At 44.4% G+C, this 20,749-nt stretch overlaps 1 protein-coding gene across 1 annotated transcript in view; it reads right to left on the reverse strand.

Moving 5' to 3' along the window:
• The window catches only part of LOC126236084 (ATP-binding cassette sub-family C member 4-like), a 370,212-nt gene that overhangs the window by 23,510 nt on the left and 325,953 nt on the right, over positions 1–20,749 (reverse strand). The window contains exons 19-21 of the mRNA XM_049945147.1: positions 12,121–12,291; positions 9,376–9,503; positions 6,844–7,089 (exon numbers count right to left, since the gene is read on the reverse strand). Coding sequence (XP_049801104.1) covers positions 6,844–7,089; positions 9,376–9,503; positions 12,121–12,291 — 545 coding nt within the window. The remainder of the gene's footprint in view (positions 1–6,843; positions 7,090–9,375; positions 9,504–12,120; positions 12,292–20,749) is intronic.

Here is a 20,749-nt window from a genome sequence, read left to right on the forward strand (position 1 = left end):
ACTGATAATTTGCAAATGAGAGGAGTGAGTGCAAAATTTCAAATGGTTCAAATGGCTCTGAGCACTATGGGACTTAACAGCTGAGGTCATCAGTCCCCTACAACTTAGAACTACTTAAACCTAACCACCCTAAGGACATCACACACATCCATGCCCGAGGATGGATTCGAACCTGCGACGTAGCGAGCGCAAAATTTGTTCCCAGACTTTTGAGTGATGAACAGAAGAAAAGTCGCGTGTCAGTTTGCGTGGAGTTGAAGGCTCGTCTTATTTCAGATCTGCACTTGATGTCCAAAATTGTTACTAGAAATGAAACTTGAGTCTATAAGTATGACCTTGAGACGAAAATTCAGAATTCCCAATGGAAAACGGGTGAATCTGCTCGCCCTAAAAAGGCACGCAAGTCCAAATAGAATATCAAAGTCATGGTCATTGTTTTTTTTTCGATGTTGCGATAAGAGTTCGGTCCAAGGTGAACAACTGTAAATGCTGACTTTTACAATAGCGTACTACAACATTTGCGAGAGGATGTACGAAGAAAGAGACCAGAGAAACGAGTGGCTTTCTTGATCATCACGACAACGCGCAGTGGCACACCTCGCTTTTTATTTCCGTGTTTTTGGCACATCCGCCTTGCTCACTAGATTTAGGACCAGGCGACTTTTGGTTCTTCCCAAAAATTAAAACAATGCTTAAAGGAAAACGTTTTGACACCGTTACTGTCATTGAGAGGGCCACGACACAGCAGCTGAACGCCCTTACAAAAGAAGCCTTCCAGAAAGCTTCCACCCAGGGATTCAATGTTGGAATAAGTGCATTGCAGGCCAAGGCGAGTATTCTGAACGAGATTAAATCGAATAGCATGTAAGCTTATTACTTTGAACCTAATAAAATTATTCACCACGTTTTTGATCACAACTCGTACACTGTCTGACCAGAAGCATCCCGGGCAGCCTATGTAATGCGAAACTTTTCACTAGATATCACGGGAGGCGGACCCGCTAGAATATATGGAGGCGGGTAGATTTGTGTTGACGGTAAAGAATCAATAACAGCAGAATGGGTCGATTAGGAGAGCTCAGTGGCTTCGAATGTGGACTAATAATTGTACGTCACCAGAGTAACAAAACCATCAGCCACATTTCAACACTGCTGAAGTTTCCCATGTCGACTGTCGGTGACGTGACTACGAAGTGTAAATGCGAAGGAATAACCTCAGATAAACCAAGAGCAGGCAGACCTCATGTACTGATGCACAGTGACCGTCAAGCATTGGGAAGGACGGTTGTAAACAACCGTATGAAATTTGGGATAGTGATCAGTTGTCATTTCCAAAGTACTACCATTAGTCCGGCTAACACCCAAAGACTGGAAAGTTGCACAGATCACACCAATATTCAAGAAAAGTAGTAGGAGTAATCCACTAAATTACAGGCCCATATCGTTAACGTCGATATGCAGCAGGATTTTGGAACATGTGTTCGAACATTATGAATTACCTCGAAGAAAACGGTCTATTGACACACAGTCAACATGGGTTTAGGAAACATCGTTCCTGTGAAACACAACTAGCTCTTTATTCGCATGAATTGTTGAGGGCTATTGACAAGAGATTTCAGATCGATTCCGCATTTCTGGATTTCCGGAAGTCTTTTGACACTGTACCACACAAGCGGCTCGTAGTGAAATTGCGTGCTTAACGAATATCGTCTCAATTATGTTACTGGATTTGTGATTTCCTGTCAGAGAGGTCACAGTTCTTAGTAACTGACGGGAAGACATCGAGTAAAACAGAAGTGATTTCTGGCGTTCCCCAAGGTAGTGTTACAGGCGGTTTGCTGTTCCTTATCTATATAAACGATTTGGGAGACAATTTGAGCAGCCGTCTTCGGTTGTTTGCAGATGACGCTGTCGTTTATCGACTAATAAAGTCATCAGGAGATCAAAACAAACTGCAAAACGATTTAGAAAAGATATCTGAATGGTGCGAAAAGTGGCAGTTGACCCTAAATAACGAAAAGTGTGAGGTCATCTACGCTAGTCCTAAAAGGCACTTGTTAAACTTCGGTTGCACGATAAATCAGTGTAATCTAAAAACCGTAAATTCAACTAAATACCTAGGTATTACGAATAACTTAAATTGAAAGGAACACATAAAAAATGTGGGTAAGGCTAACCAAAGATTGCGTCTTATTGGCAAGACACTTACAAAATGTAACAGACCTACTAAGGAGACTGCCTACACTACGCTTGTCCGTCCTCTTTTAGAATACTGTTGCGCGGTGTGGAATCCTTAACTGATAGGAGTACATCGAAAAAGTTCCAGGAAAGCCGGCACGTTTTGTATTATCGCGAAATATGGGAGAGAGTGTCACAGACATGATACTGGATTTGGGCTGGAAGTCATTAAAAGAAAGGCGTTTTCCGTTGCTACTAAATCTTCTCACGAAATTCCAGTCACCAACTTTCTCCTCCGAATGCGAAAATATTTTGTTGACACCGACCTACATAGGGAGGAACGATCACCACGATAACATAAGGGAAATCAAAGCTCGTAAGGAAAAGTAGAGGTGCTCAATCTCTCCACGTGCTATACGAGATTGGAATAATAGAGAATTGTGAAGGTGATTCGATGAACCGTCTGCCAGGAACTTAAATGTGATTTGCAGAGCATCCATGTAGATGTAGATGTAGCACAAGAACTGTGCGTAGCGATTTAGAAAGGATGGGGTACAGTGGTCGAGCAACTCCTCATAATCCACGCATTTCTTTAGACAATGCTGAGCTACACTTGAGGTGACGTAAAGAGCGGCGCCACTGAACTGTACAGGTCAGAAATGAGCAGTTTGGGATGATGAATCGTGGTATACCATGTGGCAATCCGATGGAGGGGTTTGGGGTGAGTCTGGGGTAGGCGAATGCCTGGAACACATTACTTGCCATCGTGTGTAGTGGCAACACTGAAGTACGGAGGAAGTGGTATTACGATATTGAGGTATTTCTCGGTATTTTTCTCCAATTATTGTGCTTACGAAAGCGCTAAATGAAGAAGGGAATGAACACATTTTACAGCACTTTGTAGTGTGTACAGGAGAGAAACAGCTTGGTGCAATGCACCCTGTCATAAGCCAGTATCTGTGAGGCGATGGTTTGTGGACAATAACTTTAATAAAACTGACTGTGTTGCCCAGAATGCCGACCTAGTACCAATAGATTACCTCTGGCATAAGCTAGCGCGTTGACTTTGTTTCAGTCTCCAGCATTCTTTTCGGCCGTTGAGGGAGGATCAGCTGCTGCTCTTCTACAGACATTCAAACACTCCACTGATAGTGTACCCATCAAAGTCCAAGCAGTCAAAAGGCGAACAGTGGTCAGACTCTATATTAATGTCCACTAATAGGTATCCGGGCATTTTTGATCAGGTAGTGTACGCCCTATGTGATACCTAAGGTACCAACCGTCAGAGAAGGCTTCAGTGCATCAAACCTCAGAGAACGACCCTATCAGTTTGGCACTGCTGACTATAGTCGCATTTCTTACGTGTCTTTACACTTGTGGCAGATTGTTAACACAATACTGCAGGTGACACTGTTATCCCACACGAGAGGGCAGCAGTAAACTGCTCATAACTAAACTGCATGAAGAATAAAGTAGAAGAAGATATGAAAACTAAAAAATTAATAGAAAATATTATTTGTTATTGAGAATGAAAATTGAATACCAATTTCATGTACGTTCCCGAATCGACGGAAAGATGACGATCATGTAATGATACCCCTGAGGCATAGGAGTACTTCTCACAGATTTTGTAGCTCATTAAGTTGTATTGTGATCTTCAGTTCGAAGACTGTTTTGCTGCAGCTCTCCACGCTAGTCTATCCTGTGTAAGCCTCTTCATCTCTGAATAATTACTGCAATCTACTTCTAGTTAATGCTATTAACTGCAGTAAAGCCTTCCTCTCCCTTTACATTTTTTACCAGTCACCATTCCCTCAATTAACAAACTGATAGTTCCTTTAAGTCACAGAATGTGTCCTATCAACAAATCCTTTCTTTTATTCAATTTATGCAATACATTTCTGTTTATACCTGGATTAGAATAACAAAGTGATTGACAGTTAAAAATGGAAGGGGGTGATGTCGGTTCGCCATTTAGTGCAAGCGCAACATGGCTCCGGTAGCGGCAAGTGCTCAGTATCGCTCTGAGTACGCTCATACTTTCCCCATCAAAGTGCAATGTTGAGTTCATTTGGCACGATCGTAATAGTATTATCATTTTCATGAGAAATATCACAAACAGAGCCACACATTCTGTAAAAGAAAAATACCGCATTGACAAAGAACCAACTCACAGACTTGTGCTAGAAACCGCAATTGTCGTCCGCAGCTGAGGCATTAGAGGAATATGAGAAATGCGGACAGGACAGAAGGCGTGACCTAACTCGTGCTCTGATTGGTTGTTGCTATGGTAACTGTCTACGTCTACATCTACATCATACTCCGCAACTCATCTAAAGGTTTATTGCGAAGGGCACTTCGGCTACCGCTAACCGATTCTCCTTTCTTGTTCTTCCACTCGTGAATGGGAAGAATGATTGTCGGTAAGCCTCTGTATTAGCTCGAACTTCTCGGGTTTCCTCGTCGTGATCATTAGGCGAAATGCATGTGGGAGGAAATAACATGTTGTCCGACTCCTCCCGGAAAGTGCTCTCTCGAAATTACAGCAGTAAATCTCTCCGTGATGCACAACGCCTCTTTTGTCCACTGGAGTTTGTTGAGCTTCTCTGTAACGCGCTCGCGTGGACTCACCGATCTTGTAATGAAACGCGCCGCTCGTCGTTGGATATTTTATCTTTTCCAACAGTCCTCCCATATTGATGAACAGTACTCAACAGAACTCAAATGGGAATCCCTGGAGGGAAGGCGACGTTCTTTTCGAGGAATACTATTCAGAAAATTTATAGCCGGCCGAAGTGGCTGTCCGGTTAAAGGCGCTGCAGTCTGGAACCGCGCGACCGCTGCGGTCGCAGGTTCGAATCCTGCCTCGGGCATGGATGTTTGTGATGTCCTTAGGTTAGTTAGGTTTAACTAGTTCTAAGTTCTAGGGGACTAATGACCTCAGCAGTTGAGTCCCATAGTGCTCAGAGCCATTTGAACCAGAAAATTTAGAGAAGCGGCATTTGAAGCTGACTGCCGAACGATTCTACTGCCACCAACCTACATTGCGCGTAAGGACCACGAAGGTAAGAACGAGAAATTAGGGCTCATACGGAGGCAGTCGTTTTTCCCTCGCTCTATTTGTTGACTGGAACAGGAAAGGAAATGACGAGTAATGGTACAGGGTACGTTCCGCCACTCACCGTACGATGGCTTGCGGAGTAACTATATACACTACTGGCCATTAAAATTTCTACACCAAGAAGAAAAGCAGATGATAAACGGATATTCATTGGACAAATATATTATAGTAGAACTGACATGTGATTACATTTTCACGCAATTTGGATGCATAGATCCTGAGATATCAGTACCCAGAACAACCACCTCTGGCCTTAATAACGGCCTCGATACGCTTGGGCATTGAGTCAAACAGAGCTTGGATGGCGTGTACAGGTACAGCCGCCCACGCAACTTCAACGCGTTACCACAGTTCATCAAGAGTAATGACTGGCGTATTGTGACGAGCCAGTTGCTCGGGCACCATTGACAAGACGTTTCCAATTGGTGAGAGATCTGGAGAATGTGCTGGCCAGGGCAGCAGTCGAACATTTTCTGTATCCAGAAAGGCCCGTACAGGACCTGCAACATGCGGTCGTGCATTATCCTGCTGAAATGCAGGGTTTCGCAGGGATCGAATGAATGGTAGAGACACAGGTCGTAACACATCTGAAATGTAACGTCCACTATTCAAAGTGCCGTCAGTGCGAACAAGAGGTGACCGAGACGTGTAACCAATGGCATCCCATACCATCACGCCGGGTCATACGTCAGTATGGCGATGACGAATACACGCTTCCAATGTGCGTTCACCGCGATGTAGCCAAATACGTATGCGACCATCATGATGCTGTAAACAGAACCTGGATTCATCCGAAAAAATGACGTTTTGCCATTCGTGCACCCAGGTTCGTCGTGAGTACACCATCGCAGGCGCTCCTGTCTGTGATGCAGCGTCAAGGGTAACCGCAGCCACGGTCTCCGAACTGATAGTCCATGCTGCTGCAAAGGGCGTCGAACTGTTCGTGCACATGGTTGTTGTCTTGCAAACGTCCCCATCTGTTGACTCAGGGATCGAGACGTTGCTGCACGATGCGTTACAGCCATGCGGATAAGATGCCTGTCATTTCGACTGCTAGTGTGATACGAGGCCGTTGGGATCCAGCACGGCGTTCCGTATTACCCTCCAGAACCCACCGATTCCATATTCTGCTAACAGTCATTGGATCTCGACCAACGCGAGCAGCAATGTCGCTATACTATAAAGCGCAATCGCGATATGCTACAATCCGACCTTTATCAAAGTCGGAAATGTGATGGTACGCATTTCTCCTCCTTACTCGAGGCGTCACAAGAACGTTTCAACAGGCAACGCCGGTCAACTGCTGTTTGTGTATGAGAAACCGGTTGGAAACTTTCCTCATGTCAGCACGTTGTAGGTGTCGCCACCGGCGCCAACCATGTCTGAATGCTCTGAAAAGCTAATCATTTGCATATCACAGTATCTTCTTCCTGTCGGCGAGAGTGATAGCTTCATTATGGGAGCTGTTACAAATATATTGCAGGGGGAGTGGGGGGGGGGGGCGGGGAATAAAAGGCAAAGAAGAGGTGAGAGGTGCTACTTGCCTCCTCGAGCGCCTCCCAGAGCTTGGCGTCGTCGAACTCCTGGAAGGGGTCGAGGTTGAACCTCATGGAGGCGGAGAAGAGCACGGGCTCCTGCGGGATGATGGAGATGTGGCGGCGCAGGTCGTGCAGCCCGATGGTCTGCGTGTCGATGTCGTCGAGCAGCACGGCGCCCTCGATCGGCGCCAGCCGGAACAGCGCCGAGATGAGCGACGACTTGCCGGCGCCCGTGCGCCCCACGATGCCCACCTGCCGGCACCACCAGCTCTGCGTGTATACCAGCACTCGACGACAACATGCTGTCACTATATGGACGATATCCACCCACGTCTCACAAATATTTATCTTGAGGTTGAAGCTCTTGTGCCCGTGTTTGCTTGCAAAAATATTTATTTTTGGATGGGGTTTTCCTTGAATAAACACACTTATTGTTTTTTCACTCAGACATGTTTCTGAAGTAACAGCATAATTAGTAGCTTTTTTATTTTCCTTCTATCAAATAACAGGAAAATTTGTCTTTACTATATGTCTTTACGTAATTCTCAGTTTTTAAGAAAGTGTTCACAAATTTGAGAACCATGACACGTTTTTCTGGAGTTACAGCACTTCTATTACATAACAGACGCGTTTGTCATTACTACCTGTGCTTATATAATTTTGAGTTGTTAGGAAATTATTCACAAAGTCTAAAACAGTCAAGATATTTTTATACCTCGTAACCACATCCTATGTGTTTTGTGGCTTTCTGTGTTTTGCGTGACAGTTGATTTCCTTTCTCGGTCTGTCAAGTGCACCCATGGAGAACTTAATGTAGAAAGGTATTTATCTCGAAAATGTATGGCTAACATTATTTTACTCAATGTGGAAGATTGTGTGTGTGTGTGTGTGTGTGTGTGTGTGTGTGTGTGTGTGTGTGTGTGTGACCACGCGCGCGCGTATGTGTGCAACATGTTTCCATACTTTTCCTGGTTTTCTCATTATGGTCACTGTGAATAACTGCACTTTTTAAACTTTAATTATCACTTTTTCGCCGGCCGTTGTGGCCGAGCGGTTCTAGGCGCTACAGACTGGAAGCGCGCGATCGCTACGGTCGCAGGTTCGAATCCTTGTCGGGGATCGATGTGTGTGATGTCCTTAGGTTAGTTAGGTTTAAGTAGTTCTAAGTTCTGGGGACTGATGACATCAGAAGTTAAGTCCCATAGTGCTCAGAGGCACTTAAACCATTTGTCACTTTTTCAAAATTAGGAAACGAAGATGGCGGGCAGTCGAGCAGCGGACAGCTGAATCTGTTCTGGCGGAGGGGGAGGGACACTTTTCAATCTTTGACACTGTCTCTGAGTTTGTGTGTGTGTTTTTATGGGTTAGTTGTCTCACAGTTTTTGAGAGAAGAGAACAGAGTTCCCTTACAGGGAGCTGTATATTCGTTTATCAGGCCAAAACTCACACCCCGAACAGATTGAACTATTCAGTTGTCCGCCAACTTGGTTTCGCTGTTTCGTAAACGGTGACAGTGGAAGTATAAAAAGTGCCTTTTTCCACAGTGTACATAATGAGGAAATCAGAAAAAGTAAGTGAAACGTATTGTGCGTGCGCGCGCGCACACACACACAAGATCTTGCACGTAGAATAAAATAACGGTCACCATAACATTCTCAGTCGTAAATTTTCGAGGTAAATAACTTTCTACCTTAAGTTCTCTTGGCAACAGATGACAAACTGCGCAAGAAAAACGAATGCCGGCCGCGGTGGTCTAGCGGTTCTAGGCGCTCAGTCCGGAGCTGCGCGACTGCTACGGTCGCAGGTTCGAATCCTGCCTCGGGCATGGATGTGTGTGATGTCCTTAGGTTAGTTAGGTTTAAGTAGTTCTAAGTTATAGGGGACTGACGACCATAGATGGTAAGTCCCATAGTGCTCAGAGCCAAAAACAAATGTAACACAAAACATAGCGAACCACAAAAACAATAGGATGTGGTTACAAGGTAGGCTACATATAAAAAATCCTATTTCCTTTTAGATTTGAGAATATTATCTTAAAAACTCTGTTTTACAAACAGATAGTAAAGACAGATTTTCCTGTTATTTAATAGAAGGTAAATAAAAAAAAAGACCTACACACACACACACACACACACACACACACACACACACAACAGCGCGCGCGCGAGACATCTTGCACGTAACTTCAGTGAAACATGTCTGGGTAAAAACAGAAAGAACTGTGTTTACTCAAGGTAGATTTGATCCAAAAACAAAGTCTTGCAAAATTTGTTTCAAGATACTAAACACGAACTTTTTACGGGCTGTATGAGACCAGCACGACTGTCAGTTTCTCCAGACGAAGCCGATGGTGGAAATTGTAAAAAGCTTTAGGTTTCATCCGAATTGAAGCGACGAGAAACGGGAGAATGCTTTATTTAAGAACGTCGTCTAATACAAGCGACACTATTCGCATTCACTCGGTATCGTGTTGAAGAGTGTAGCTTGCCGGCCACTCGCAGTGGACATTGAGTGCCGCTGCTGAACGCTGGTGCTCACCTTGTGCGTGGGCGCTATGGAGAAGTTGACCGCCTTGAGGACGGGCGGAACGTCTGCGCCGTACCGCAGCGTCACGTCCTGGAAGACGACGGCGCCGGAGCTGGGCCAACCCTTGGGCGGCTTCTTGCCTGCAAACACACCACGCCACGTCTCACTACGCAGCGCATTCCCAACCTCACCACCACCTCAGGCTGACATTTCTTGTAATCTGGAAGCTTAGCCACTAGTGCATGTGGGCGCTATAGCAATAGCGATTGTTCCATCAGCTGTTTAAAAACAGCTCGTTAACGATCACTTATCAATTATAATACACTAGGTCTGTTAAAAAAATTCCGGAACATTCGTAATTGCGTGCCAGTGGCATGTTGGAGCGAAATGCGGTTGACATCCCTGCACACGCCGATTTCTAATGTGTAACTGCCGGAAGTTTCATTGCTGTATGTCGGTGCTGTATTGAGTAGAACGTTGTTTCACACAATTTTCGAAATTCAACATGGCAGAGGAGCAACGTGTCTGCATTAAATTTTTCGTGAAACTCAAGAAAATCTTTATAGAGGGACACCAAACGATGCACAAAGCCTACGGTGGTGAGTGCTTAAGCCGTACTCAGTGTTAATGCTTGACACGGTTTAAAAGCAGCCGGACGCATGTTAAGGCCGACCCTCCTTCAGGACGCCCTTCAACGTCTACCGACGACGCCAGTCCCAGGAGTGTAAACGAAATTGTGAGCGACAATCGAAGAGTGACTGTCCGAGACACTGAAAAAGAATGTAACATTTCAGTTGGGTCATCTCACGAAATCCTCACACAGCATCTTTAAATGCATTGTGTTGCCGCCAAATTCGTCCCACAGCTCATGAGTCAAGACCAGAAAGGTCTTCGCGTTGCAGTCTGTGAAGAGCTTTTGGATCGCGCAAATGAGATGTTCCTTAAGAGAATCATAACTAATGATGACATGGGTCTATGGTTATGATATTGGGACCAAGGTTCAATCTTCACAATGGGCCGGAAAAGGTTCTCCAAGACAAAAAAAAGCTGGTCAGGTCAAATGTCAAAGCCATGCTGATAGGGTTCTTTGGCTTCGAAGGATTATTTCATCACGAAGTTGCTCCACAGGAACAAACTGTTAATCGATGGTACTGTAGGGACGCGATGCGACGCCTGCGAGAAAATGTGAGAAGGAAACGGCTTGAAATGTGCCGAGACAATTCGTGGCTCTTGCATCACGATAACGCACCCACACATTCATCCCTGTTGGTGCGTGTCTGTTGCACAAAAAACGAAATCACTGTGTTGAATCATCCTCCGTACTCTCCAGATCTGGCTCCTGCGGACTTTTTTTATTCCCAAAATCGAAAGCCCCGTTGGAAAGACGAAGATTTGTAACGATAGACGAGATAAAAGAATATTCGCAAACGGCGCTTCGTGCGATCCAGCAAGAGGCGTATCAGACTGCTTCCATAAGTGGAAACGGTGCTGGGAGCGGTGTACCAATTGTGGAGGAGGGTATTTCGAAGGAGACCGTGCACGATAAGTAAAAAGTAAGCCTAGAAAAATTTTGTGACAAAGTTACGGAAATTTTTGAACACACCTCGTACATTATGAGGAAAGAAAGGAAGTGGAGCAATGGAGACTGCATTCTCTGTATGGGCACGAACTGCATCTGCAACGACTGAAATCGAGGAAGAGTTTCCTTAATATATCGACGACACTTGCAGCCATTTTTCAAAAAACTAGGTTGTAACTACGGAGGACAAAGATCTATCTTCCACCTGGCTGGTAAAGAGTTTCAGAAACTGTACCTCCTGGCTATGATGAAAATGGACAAGTTGGAAGTCCCTGAACAGACTCAGACCTGGAGTTAACTGCCGAAGATTAATTTGGCAAGATGGGGCTACGCTGATCAACTGTCGCCTCACTGATTTCCAAAACTGGTCAGTTCTTTTTTTCTGAAAGTGTAATATTGGGATTGAGGCGGCACAAAAATTTTAATCTTTCATTTTCCAGATAAGTGTAAAATGTATTTTACCCATGAAAAAGCTATGTGTGTCATTACACTTCAGTAACATAATAATTGCTTCAATTTCTTTTTTATTTACCTTTCTATTATTTAATTTTGTACATTGTTCGTTGCGTTTGTTCGGAGTGGACGTCCTATCATATCCATTCAAGTTCATCATTGATCCATTCACTCAGTTTCTGAATTACGGAGGGCACATAACCCTATGACTGAACACGCTGAGCTAGCTTAGAAACTAACATCTGATTCGGTGCATTGTAATTGCGTTTTGTAAGACATCTGTGTACCAAATGTAGTAAGAAAACTACTGATTACAATTATTTTAAACATCTATCGCGTCTTTTTGTAACTGAAAGCAACTATCAAAGCCGACGTTTCGACCGTCTTTGTAGTGATTGTCTTCTGAGAGATTAAACAGTTTAGTCTACATGAAGAGGACCACTGCAAAGGTGATCGAAACGTCAGTTTTGATTGATACTTCTAATTTCAAAATTATGTATTTTGATGCCCAAAATGTCTTTATGTTAGTCAGCATTTATGGTGGAAGACAACGGGCACTCATAAGAGCGTTAGTGTTTAAGTTTAGCCACTATGAAGGATAAATTATCATTAAAACATAATTTTTCTCTAATCTGTTTGATATCTTTATTTTCCTATTTGAGTGATGTTACCCCGGATCGACCACTCTGGTGGCGAAGTAGCCAGGCGAGAACAGTGAGGCTTACCTGGTTCGGACTCGAGGGCGGGCTCCATGTCGAGCCTGGTGTACTCGAGCACGCGCTCCACGGACGTGGCCTGGCTCACCGACTCGTTCAGCTGCAGGATGCCGTACTGCAGCATGTCCGTCACGAACAGCGACTGCGTGATGGCCAGGCCCACGCTCGAACCCTTGGAACCTGCGCAGTACGCACCGTGTCAACAGCAGCCACCAAAATGACATGAAAATTACTCCGCTACCATAATAGCATTACTCGATACACTGAACATCCAAAGAAACTGATACACCTGCCTAATATAGTGCAGGGCCTCCGCGAGCACACAGAAGTGCCGCAACACGGCGTGGAATGGACTCGACTAGTGTAGTACTGGAGGGAAATGACACTGTGAATCCTGCAGGACTGTCCATAAATCCGTAAGAGTAAATTCTGGAAACATCCCCTAGCCTGTGGCTAAGCCATGTCTCCAAAATATCCTTTCTTCCAGGAGTGCTAGTTCTGCAAGGTTCGTAGAAGAGGTTATGTGAAGTTTGGAAGGTAGGAGGCGGGGTACTGGCAGAATTGAAGCTGTGAGGACGGGTCATGACTCGTGCTTGGGTAGCTCAGTTGGTAGAGCACTTGCCCGCGAAAGGCAAAGGTCCCGAATTCGAGTCTCGGTCCGGCACACAGTTTTAATCTGTCGGGAAGTTTCATATCAGCGCACACTCCGCTGCAGAGTGAAAATCTCATTCTGAATCCGTAATAGTACCAGGGAGTGGAGATCTCTTCTGAAAAGCACGTTGCAAGGTATCCCAGATATGCTGAATAATGTTCATATCTACGGAGGCTCGTGGCCAGCGGAAGTGTTTAAACTCGGAAGAGTGTTCCTGGAGCCATTCTGTAGCAATTCTGGACCTGTGGGGTGTCACGTTGTCCTGCTGGAATTGCCCCAGTCCGTCGAAATGCATAATGGACATGAATGGATCAAGGTGAACAGAGAGGATGCTTACATACGTCTCACCTTCCAGAGTCGTACCTAGACGTATCTGAGGTCCCATATCACTCTAACTGCATCCGCCCCACACCTTTACAGAGCCTCCACCAGCTTGCACAGTCATCTGCTGGATTCATGTGGTTGCCTCCATACCTGTACGCGTCCATCCATTCGATAAAATTTGAAACGAGACTCATCCGACCAGCAACATGTTTACAGTCATCAACAGCTAAGTGTCTGTGTTGATGTCTGTGTTGACAGGCCCAGGCGAGGCATAAGGTTTTGTGTCGTGGAGTCATCACGAGTGGGTCGTAGGCTCAGAAAGCTCACATCGATGATGTTTAATTGAATGGTTCGCACGCTGACACTTTTTGATGGCACAGCATTGAAATCTGCAGCAATTTGCGGAAGGGTTGCTCTTCTGCCACGTTGAACGATTCTCTTCAGTCGTCGTTGGTCCCATTCTTGCAGGATCTTTTTCCGGTCGCAGCGATGCCGGAGATTTGATGTTTTACCGGATTGCTGATATTCACTGTACACTCGTGAAATGATCGTACGGGAAAATCCCTAGTTCATCGATAGCTCGGAGATGCTCCGTCCCATCGCTTGAGCGCCGACTATAACACCACTCACTTAAATCTTGATAACCTGCCATTGTAGCAGCAGTAACTGATTTACAACTGCGCCAAACATTTGTTGTCTTATATATCTGTTGCCGATCGCAGCGCCGTATTCTGCCTGTTTACATATCGCTGTATTTGAGTACACATGCCTATACCAGTTTCTTTGGCGCTTCAGTGTATGTACTTAAAATAAAAAGAAACATAAAAACGAACATCGATACACAGTACTCGCTAGATTCCATCTTAAAAGAGGGAAATGTCTCCAGAAGGGCCAGTACAAATTAAAGAAATAGTCATACGGAACAAGATTCGATTGATGCCTAATCCTTAGCATTCACATTCACTTTATCAGCACCACGATCAAACGCAGTAAAAAAGGTTTAATTTTGCGGTGAAAGAACGTGGAGTGTGTAAATTTTGGTGAAATATTTTTATACACATACGGATGGTAGAGATAACAGTCCAATACTCTCTCTCTCTCTCTCTCTCTCTCTCTCTCTCTGTCTCTCTCTCACATACAAACACACACACACACACACACATACATGCATATGATGTATCACCGTTTGGCGTTTGCTACAAGCACTTTGGACCATCCTGTATATATACACTGAACTGTGAGGTGGGTCGTTTATCACCAACAAAGTCATGTCTTATCAATGAAGAAAAAAGAAACAGATTCAGAATATAGAATGGAAACATGACGCTAAGAATCGCACAAAATGAGTATTGGTTAATGTGTATGACAACATATCTCCAACGCCGGCCGGCGTTGCCGAGCGGTTCTAGGCGCTACAGTCTGGAACCGCGCGACCGCTACGGTCGCAGGTTCGAATCCTGCCTCGGGCATGGATGTGTGTGATGTCCTTAGGTTAGTTACGTTTAAGTAGTTCTAAGTTCTAGGGGACTGATGACCACAGCAGTTAAGTCCCATAGTGCTCAGAGCCATTTGAACCATTTGAACATATCTCCAACGCGCCACGTATAGGCGCAATCGCAAGCAGTTCCATCGACGAATACAGATACTACCAAAAATGCTACCCATGAACTCATATGAAAACGATCAAGAATCTGAGTAACTATATTACATGCTGTGGAGTAAATATATAACTATAAATACTAAGAGACGGATAATTCAAAAGTGTGAGAACTATACACGATGTTTTGAAGTAAGAATAAATAATCGAATAATAAATCAAGAAACAAGAGAGAATGGAGATTGTAACTGATATTACAGAGACAACTGAAATAAAACAGATCAAATGGTTTGTGAGTTTTAAGATCATCTCTAAGGAACAGACGACCCTAGAGGATAAATAAACCGACACCTCTAGAAGGAAAGAAATGAGGATGAGGTGGACGGAACTGGCTTAGGGAATCTCAGGAAGCCATCAAAGCTCGAGAATTTCTACAGGGTGATTGGGAAGACCGACAAGACTGTCTACTGAGATGCGGGAGACGGCGGCAGCTGCAGCAAACGCACAAAAACATCATCTGACCCCAGCTCTCTCTCTCTCTCTCTCTCTCTCTCTCTCTCTCTCTCTCTCCCCCTCTCTCTCTCTCTCTCATACACACACACACACACACACACACACACACACACACACACACACACATACATACATGCACATGATGTTCACCGCTAGACGTTTGTCACAAGTACTTTGTAACATCCTGTATATATGCACTGAACTGTGAGTTAGGAAATTTTAAACTAGAAATTTGATTGCGTACACTTTATAACTTGGTCGATGTATTGGTCGGGGATCAACCGCAGACAGAGCGTTGTGCATTTGGCCACCTCGAACCTTGGTGTGTGTGATTACTTCCTGCGGTGTTTCGTTAAAAACAGATGTTGTAGTCCCCCCGCCCCCTCCCTTCCCTCCTACCAAGTACAGTGAAGTTAGCAGGATTGAGTAAGCACGTAACTATATCAAGTGAGGTCACTGTATCAGATGTACTTGTCATAGTTTGGGGAGATTAACTTATAATTTGATGCACGTCGCATAGAGGGCACCTTACCTCAGGAAAGATGGTTATCTACATTGAAGCTCTGCAAAAATAGTGTCAACCAAAAATAAAGGCCTGAATGTTGCCAAACTTGGAGACTGTATAGACCAGCGCATCATAAATACACTGATGAGCCAAAACTTTTTACATCACTTCTCAATCCGAGACTGCTGACGTTGCGTACATGTGACGTAATAAGGGAAGTACACAGGGTTCTCAGAAACAGTCTAGAAAGTTTGTAAGGCCGTTGCAGGGGAGGTTAATCTTTATGAAAGCGGTATTTATGCTTACTACATGAATAAAAGGGTTTCAAAAATTTATTAATTGTTGTTAAGTTATTGTTATATACTACATCAAGAACAGATATTCAGTTTCAGAATGAATCGTATTACACTGAACTCAATAACAGGTATTTGATTCACACGGCAGACAAATTGTCGCAGTCAGAAAGTTACGCAAAATTTGCTGAATTTTAACTCGAAACTAGTAAAAATTTAAGAGATAACGTCATGAAAGATGTTTACTTTTTTTTCACACATATGAAAATTATTAATGATTTATGAACGTGCAAGGTCAATTTTCTCATTTTTCGTGCGATTTGAAATGAAATAGCCCTGATGCAGACTCAAGTGTTTCGGAGCACACCGTCCAGCGTACATCGTTGAACATGGGCTCTGTACATGACGACTTCTACGAGATCCCATGTTAACCCAACGATATCGTCAGTTACGAAAGCAGTGGACGCGGGGTTATAAGAGTGGACTGTGGATCAGTAGAACCGTGTCGCCTGGTCGGACGAACCACGTTTCTAACGCGATGATCGAATCCAGATACGCTAACACAAAGACAAGCAGCTGCTCTAAAGATGCACCACGTCACGGAAGCAGGTCATAGGAACAGTACTGTGATGAGGGGGACGCTAATCAAGGCTTCTACGTGCCCTGTGGTAGTAACCGAAGGCATCGTGACAGTTGTGGACTACAAGAACATTATTGTGGACCATCTGCATCTCCTCATGCTTGATGTCTTTGTTGACAGTGATGCCATGTTCCAGCAGCATAACTGTCCATGTCACTAGGGCAGAATCATGATAGAGTGACTTGAGAAGTATGACAGTCGACTTGCGGTAATGCCTTGGGCACCAAACTCTCCTGATGGTGGAACACGTTTGGAACTCTCCCACAAACCACTAGCCGATGATTTATGGGAGTTGCGTGTCCTGTGCGTAAAGACCTAGTGCCATTTACTGCCAGAAACCTATCCAGGACGTGTCGAATCCATGTCACACGACGCTACTCAGAACCACTGCCATATTGTGTAGCAAAGGTAGACCAACACGCTGTTGGGCAGATGGTCGTAAAGTTTGTCTCATCAGTGTAAGTGAGTGAGACTTGTGCGAATGGAGTACAGTAGATCAAGTAACTTTAAAGATCAGTGTTACACCAACCTCACTCAATGACGACCTGTAGAACGAAGTGGAAACTTGGAAATAAGGATCAGAATGCCCCCTTGACGTCAAAGAGTGCTTTATCAACAAAAGGGTTCAGACAAAGTATAGTGAGAGGTGCCAACTGAGTTTGCGATAGTGCATGTGTGCAGCAACAATACTATAGGCCGAGCACATTACAAGGAAACTTGCTACTCACCATACAGCGGAGAAGCTGAGTTGCAGATAGGCACAACAAAAAGATTGTCACAAATAAGCTTTCGGCCAACAAGGCCTTTGTGAAAAATGGACGGCAGACACACACACACACACACACACACACACACACACACACACACACACACATAAACACAAACACAAACACTCACGCAACTCACACACTACTGCAGTCTCTCTCTCTCTCTCTCTCTCTCTCTCTCTCTCTCTGTGTGTGTGTGTGTGTGTGTGTGTGTGTCTGCCGTCTATTTTTCACAAAGGCCTTGTTGGCAGAAAGATTATTTGTGACAGTCTTTTTGTTGTGCCTATCCGCGATTCAGCATCTCCTCTATATGGTAAAAACTTTCCCTTTCATAATATTGTTACATTCCATCCTGGATGTTCCATTGTTTGATCTTCTTCAGAAATGCTTTTCTGGCCATTGCCCGTCTACATTTTGTATCCCCTCTACTTCGGCCATCGTCAGTTATTTTGCTGCCCAAATAGCAAAAGTCACCTATTACTTTAAGTGTCTTGTTTCGTAATCTAATTCCCTTAGCATTCCCTGATTCAATTCTACTACATTCCATTATCCTTGCTTTGCTTTTGTTGATGTTCATCTTGCATTTTCCTTTCAAGACACTGTCCATTCCGTTCAACTGTTCTTCCAAGTCTTTTGCTGTCTGACAGAATTACACTGTCATCAGCAAACCTTAAAGATTTTATTTCTTAGAAGTTAATTACAAATAGGTAACGAATTAAAAATTATCTTCCTGACTTGTAAAGTACCTTTCTCAGCATAATCTCCCTGTACAGTGAGACATTCGTCCCAATGTTTCACAAGCTCCTGTTGAAACGAATGAAACTAAATCCTTTGGACTGTAGTGGATGTACTATCAAGAGATACCCTTCTATCTCGTTTACGAGTTGTAAACTCGTCTCTACAAGGAGTATCGTGTGAGCGGCTGACATAGTGCTCGTCTTCCATATGAATAAGCCCTTCAGAAAAGTTCTGAAACGAATTGTAAACAGCTTGACGTGACAGCCATTTCTCATCATAGAAACCGAACGAGTTGCCGCAGTTGTTAAGAGATGGGATTCGAATTCCGAAGGTCATGGTTCCAAATTGCCGTGAAGATTTAGGTTATCCGAGTTTTCTCCAAAAAATCTACTAGCTTCCTAGCTCTCCCTCGCATCGATCAGCCGCGAATAATCGAGACTTTAAACAAATGTCGTGTGGCCTGGATGAGTGGACCACGTTTACGATCTTCTCAGCACATAAAAATGTGATCACCAGTAGTCGAACCCCAGAGTTACACTTTAATAAGTAAAACTTTCCTTCATGTAGTGGTTTAAATACTGTCGTTGTAAAAGTGAGGACTCACCGTGGACACTACTAACCTCGGAAACCTGAGTTCTTGAGTAATCTCCGATATGCTACAACCCACGCATCTGCGCCGACCATTCCATGTTAGAAGCCGGGTAAGTCGTGAAACTTTTCCGTCTCCACTACACACCTGCCTGTACTCAGATATAGTGTCAACAATGGCGCCGTACGCGGCATCTAGCTGCAACATTCTGGCGCCATACGTGGCACGTCTTTAAAAAGGTGAGCCATTTCGGTAGCTTGTGGCCATTCAAGTTATTAATGGTGAACAAAAAGTTCTGAATGCATGTTGAAACTAACGAAGCAACGGGTTCTAATTAAGAACGCGAAAGGATTGTGATGAGAAGGAACGAAGTTATAGTTTTTTTTCCAGTCGACCATGAGGCCATTGTAGAAGCAGCACTAGCTTTGGATTGTCAGCTATGGGGGAGGAAATTAGCAGTGTCCTTTCCAAAACCAATAACTGCGGTATTTCCTTTAAGCGATTTATGTAAACCACAGAAAAGCTAACTCTGGATCGCCGGACGAGAACATGAACTCGTTCTCCCGAATGTGACCCTAATGTCTTACCAACAACAGCACCGTCTGCCTTTATCATAGCTGTTCGAGACGCAAAAATGTTAGCAATCAAACAAGAGACCAGAGCCCGTCGTAGGTAGATGACCTCGGGTTTCGCACCCTGTTGCCACCAAATCATTAAGCGATGTGAAACCATCATACAACTGTTACTCAAGCAATATTGGGTGTATTCATGTTCTCGGAAATGATGGATACACCGGCTTGTGATGTTTTATGTTTTATGGTTTGAGTTGACAACGCACGAGTGCAGCTTGTTTTTAAGTTGTGACGAGGCCTAACGGCATAAAAAAATGTTTTTAAGGTACGTTACAGCTCCTGACGTCTGTAATCCTTACATGTCTATTGGCATAAGAAGGATTGTTTTATTTGGTTTCCTTGTTTTTAGAACTTAAAAATGGGATATCTTTGTCCCGAAACATGTCGTGGCAAAAATCACACGATTGACAACTGGGCTGAATGTCCTCAATATTGCAAGTCATTAAGGACGGTGCACTGGCTCAGTTTCTTCAGATTCTGAATAGGCTGTTGGTCAGAGCTTCTTATCGAAGGGTTTTCTGAAGCCAAAGAAATCCGAATCGGAAAAGTAGGGCGGAGTTTAATCTGAGTTCTTCCCCATTATGGGGCTAGTGTTTCACCTTTGCAATAACTCTCTCGACATACAGCGCACGCTTTCGTGCAAAATATGAGAGGTGTTTAAAGGAATAAGTACCAAACAACACTGTGGGTATAATGATACTCCGAGGAGCGTAGGGGACGATGCGGAGGCACACACCACCGTACTAGGCAAGGTCCTAGCGGAGGTGGTTTGCCGTTGCCTTCCTCCGACCATAATGGGGATGTATGAGGATGATTATGCTGATGACACAGCAACAGCCAGTCAGCTCGAGGCAGGAAAAATCCCTGACCTCGACGGGAATCGAACCCGGGACCCCGTGCGCGGGAAGCGAGAACGCTACCGCGAGACCACGAGCTGCCGACGTGGGTATAATAGAAGTCTTTATTAAAAAGTGATCAAAAGAGGCCAGACACAACTATCCCACTGTTTTACGAGCCGAAGGATTCCCACTTGAACTTAGCCACTTTGTGTGACCTTATGTACATTATCTTCGAGCTGAATCATTCCCTCCGTGAGCAGCCCAGGTCGTTCGCTCTTTATGGACCACGTAGGGTCTCGCAGTGCATGTCATTGTTAACGGTTTTTCTATGCACACTCGATGAGTTTCGGGCCTCGGACACCGAAAAAGACGGTGAGCATCACCTTGCCTACTGAAGGCTCAGCTTTGAATTTTTTAGGAGGAGGTGACGACGCATGCTTCCATTGCATTCTGTCCCGCTTTGTCTATGACTCGAAGTGATGGCACCATCTGTTCAAATGGTTCAAATGGCTCTGAGCACTATGGGACTTAACTTCTGAGGTCATCAGT

Source organism: Schistocerca nitens, chromosome 2 (assembly GCF_023898315.1).
Source record: "Schistocerca nitens isolate TAMUIC-IGC-003100 chromosome 2, iqSchNite1.1, whole genome shotgun sequence".
NCBI lineage: Eukaryota > Metazoa > Arthropoda > Insecta > Orthoptera > Acrididae > Schistocerca > Schistocerca nitens.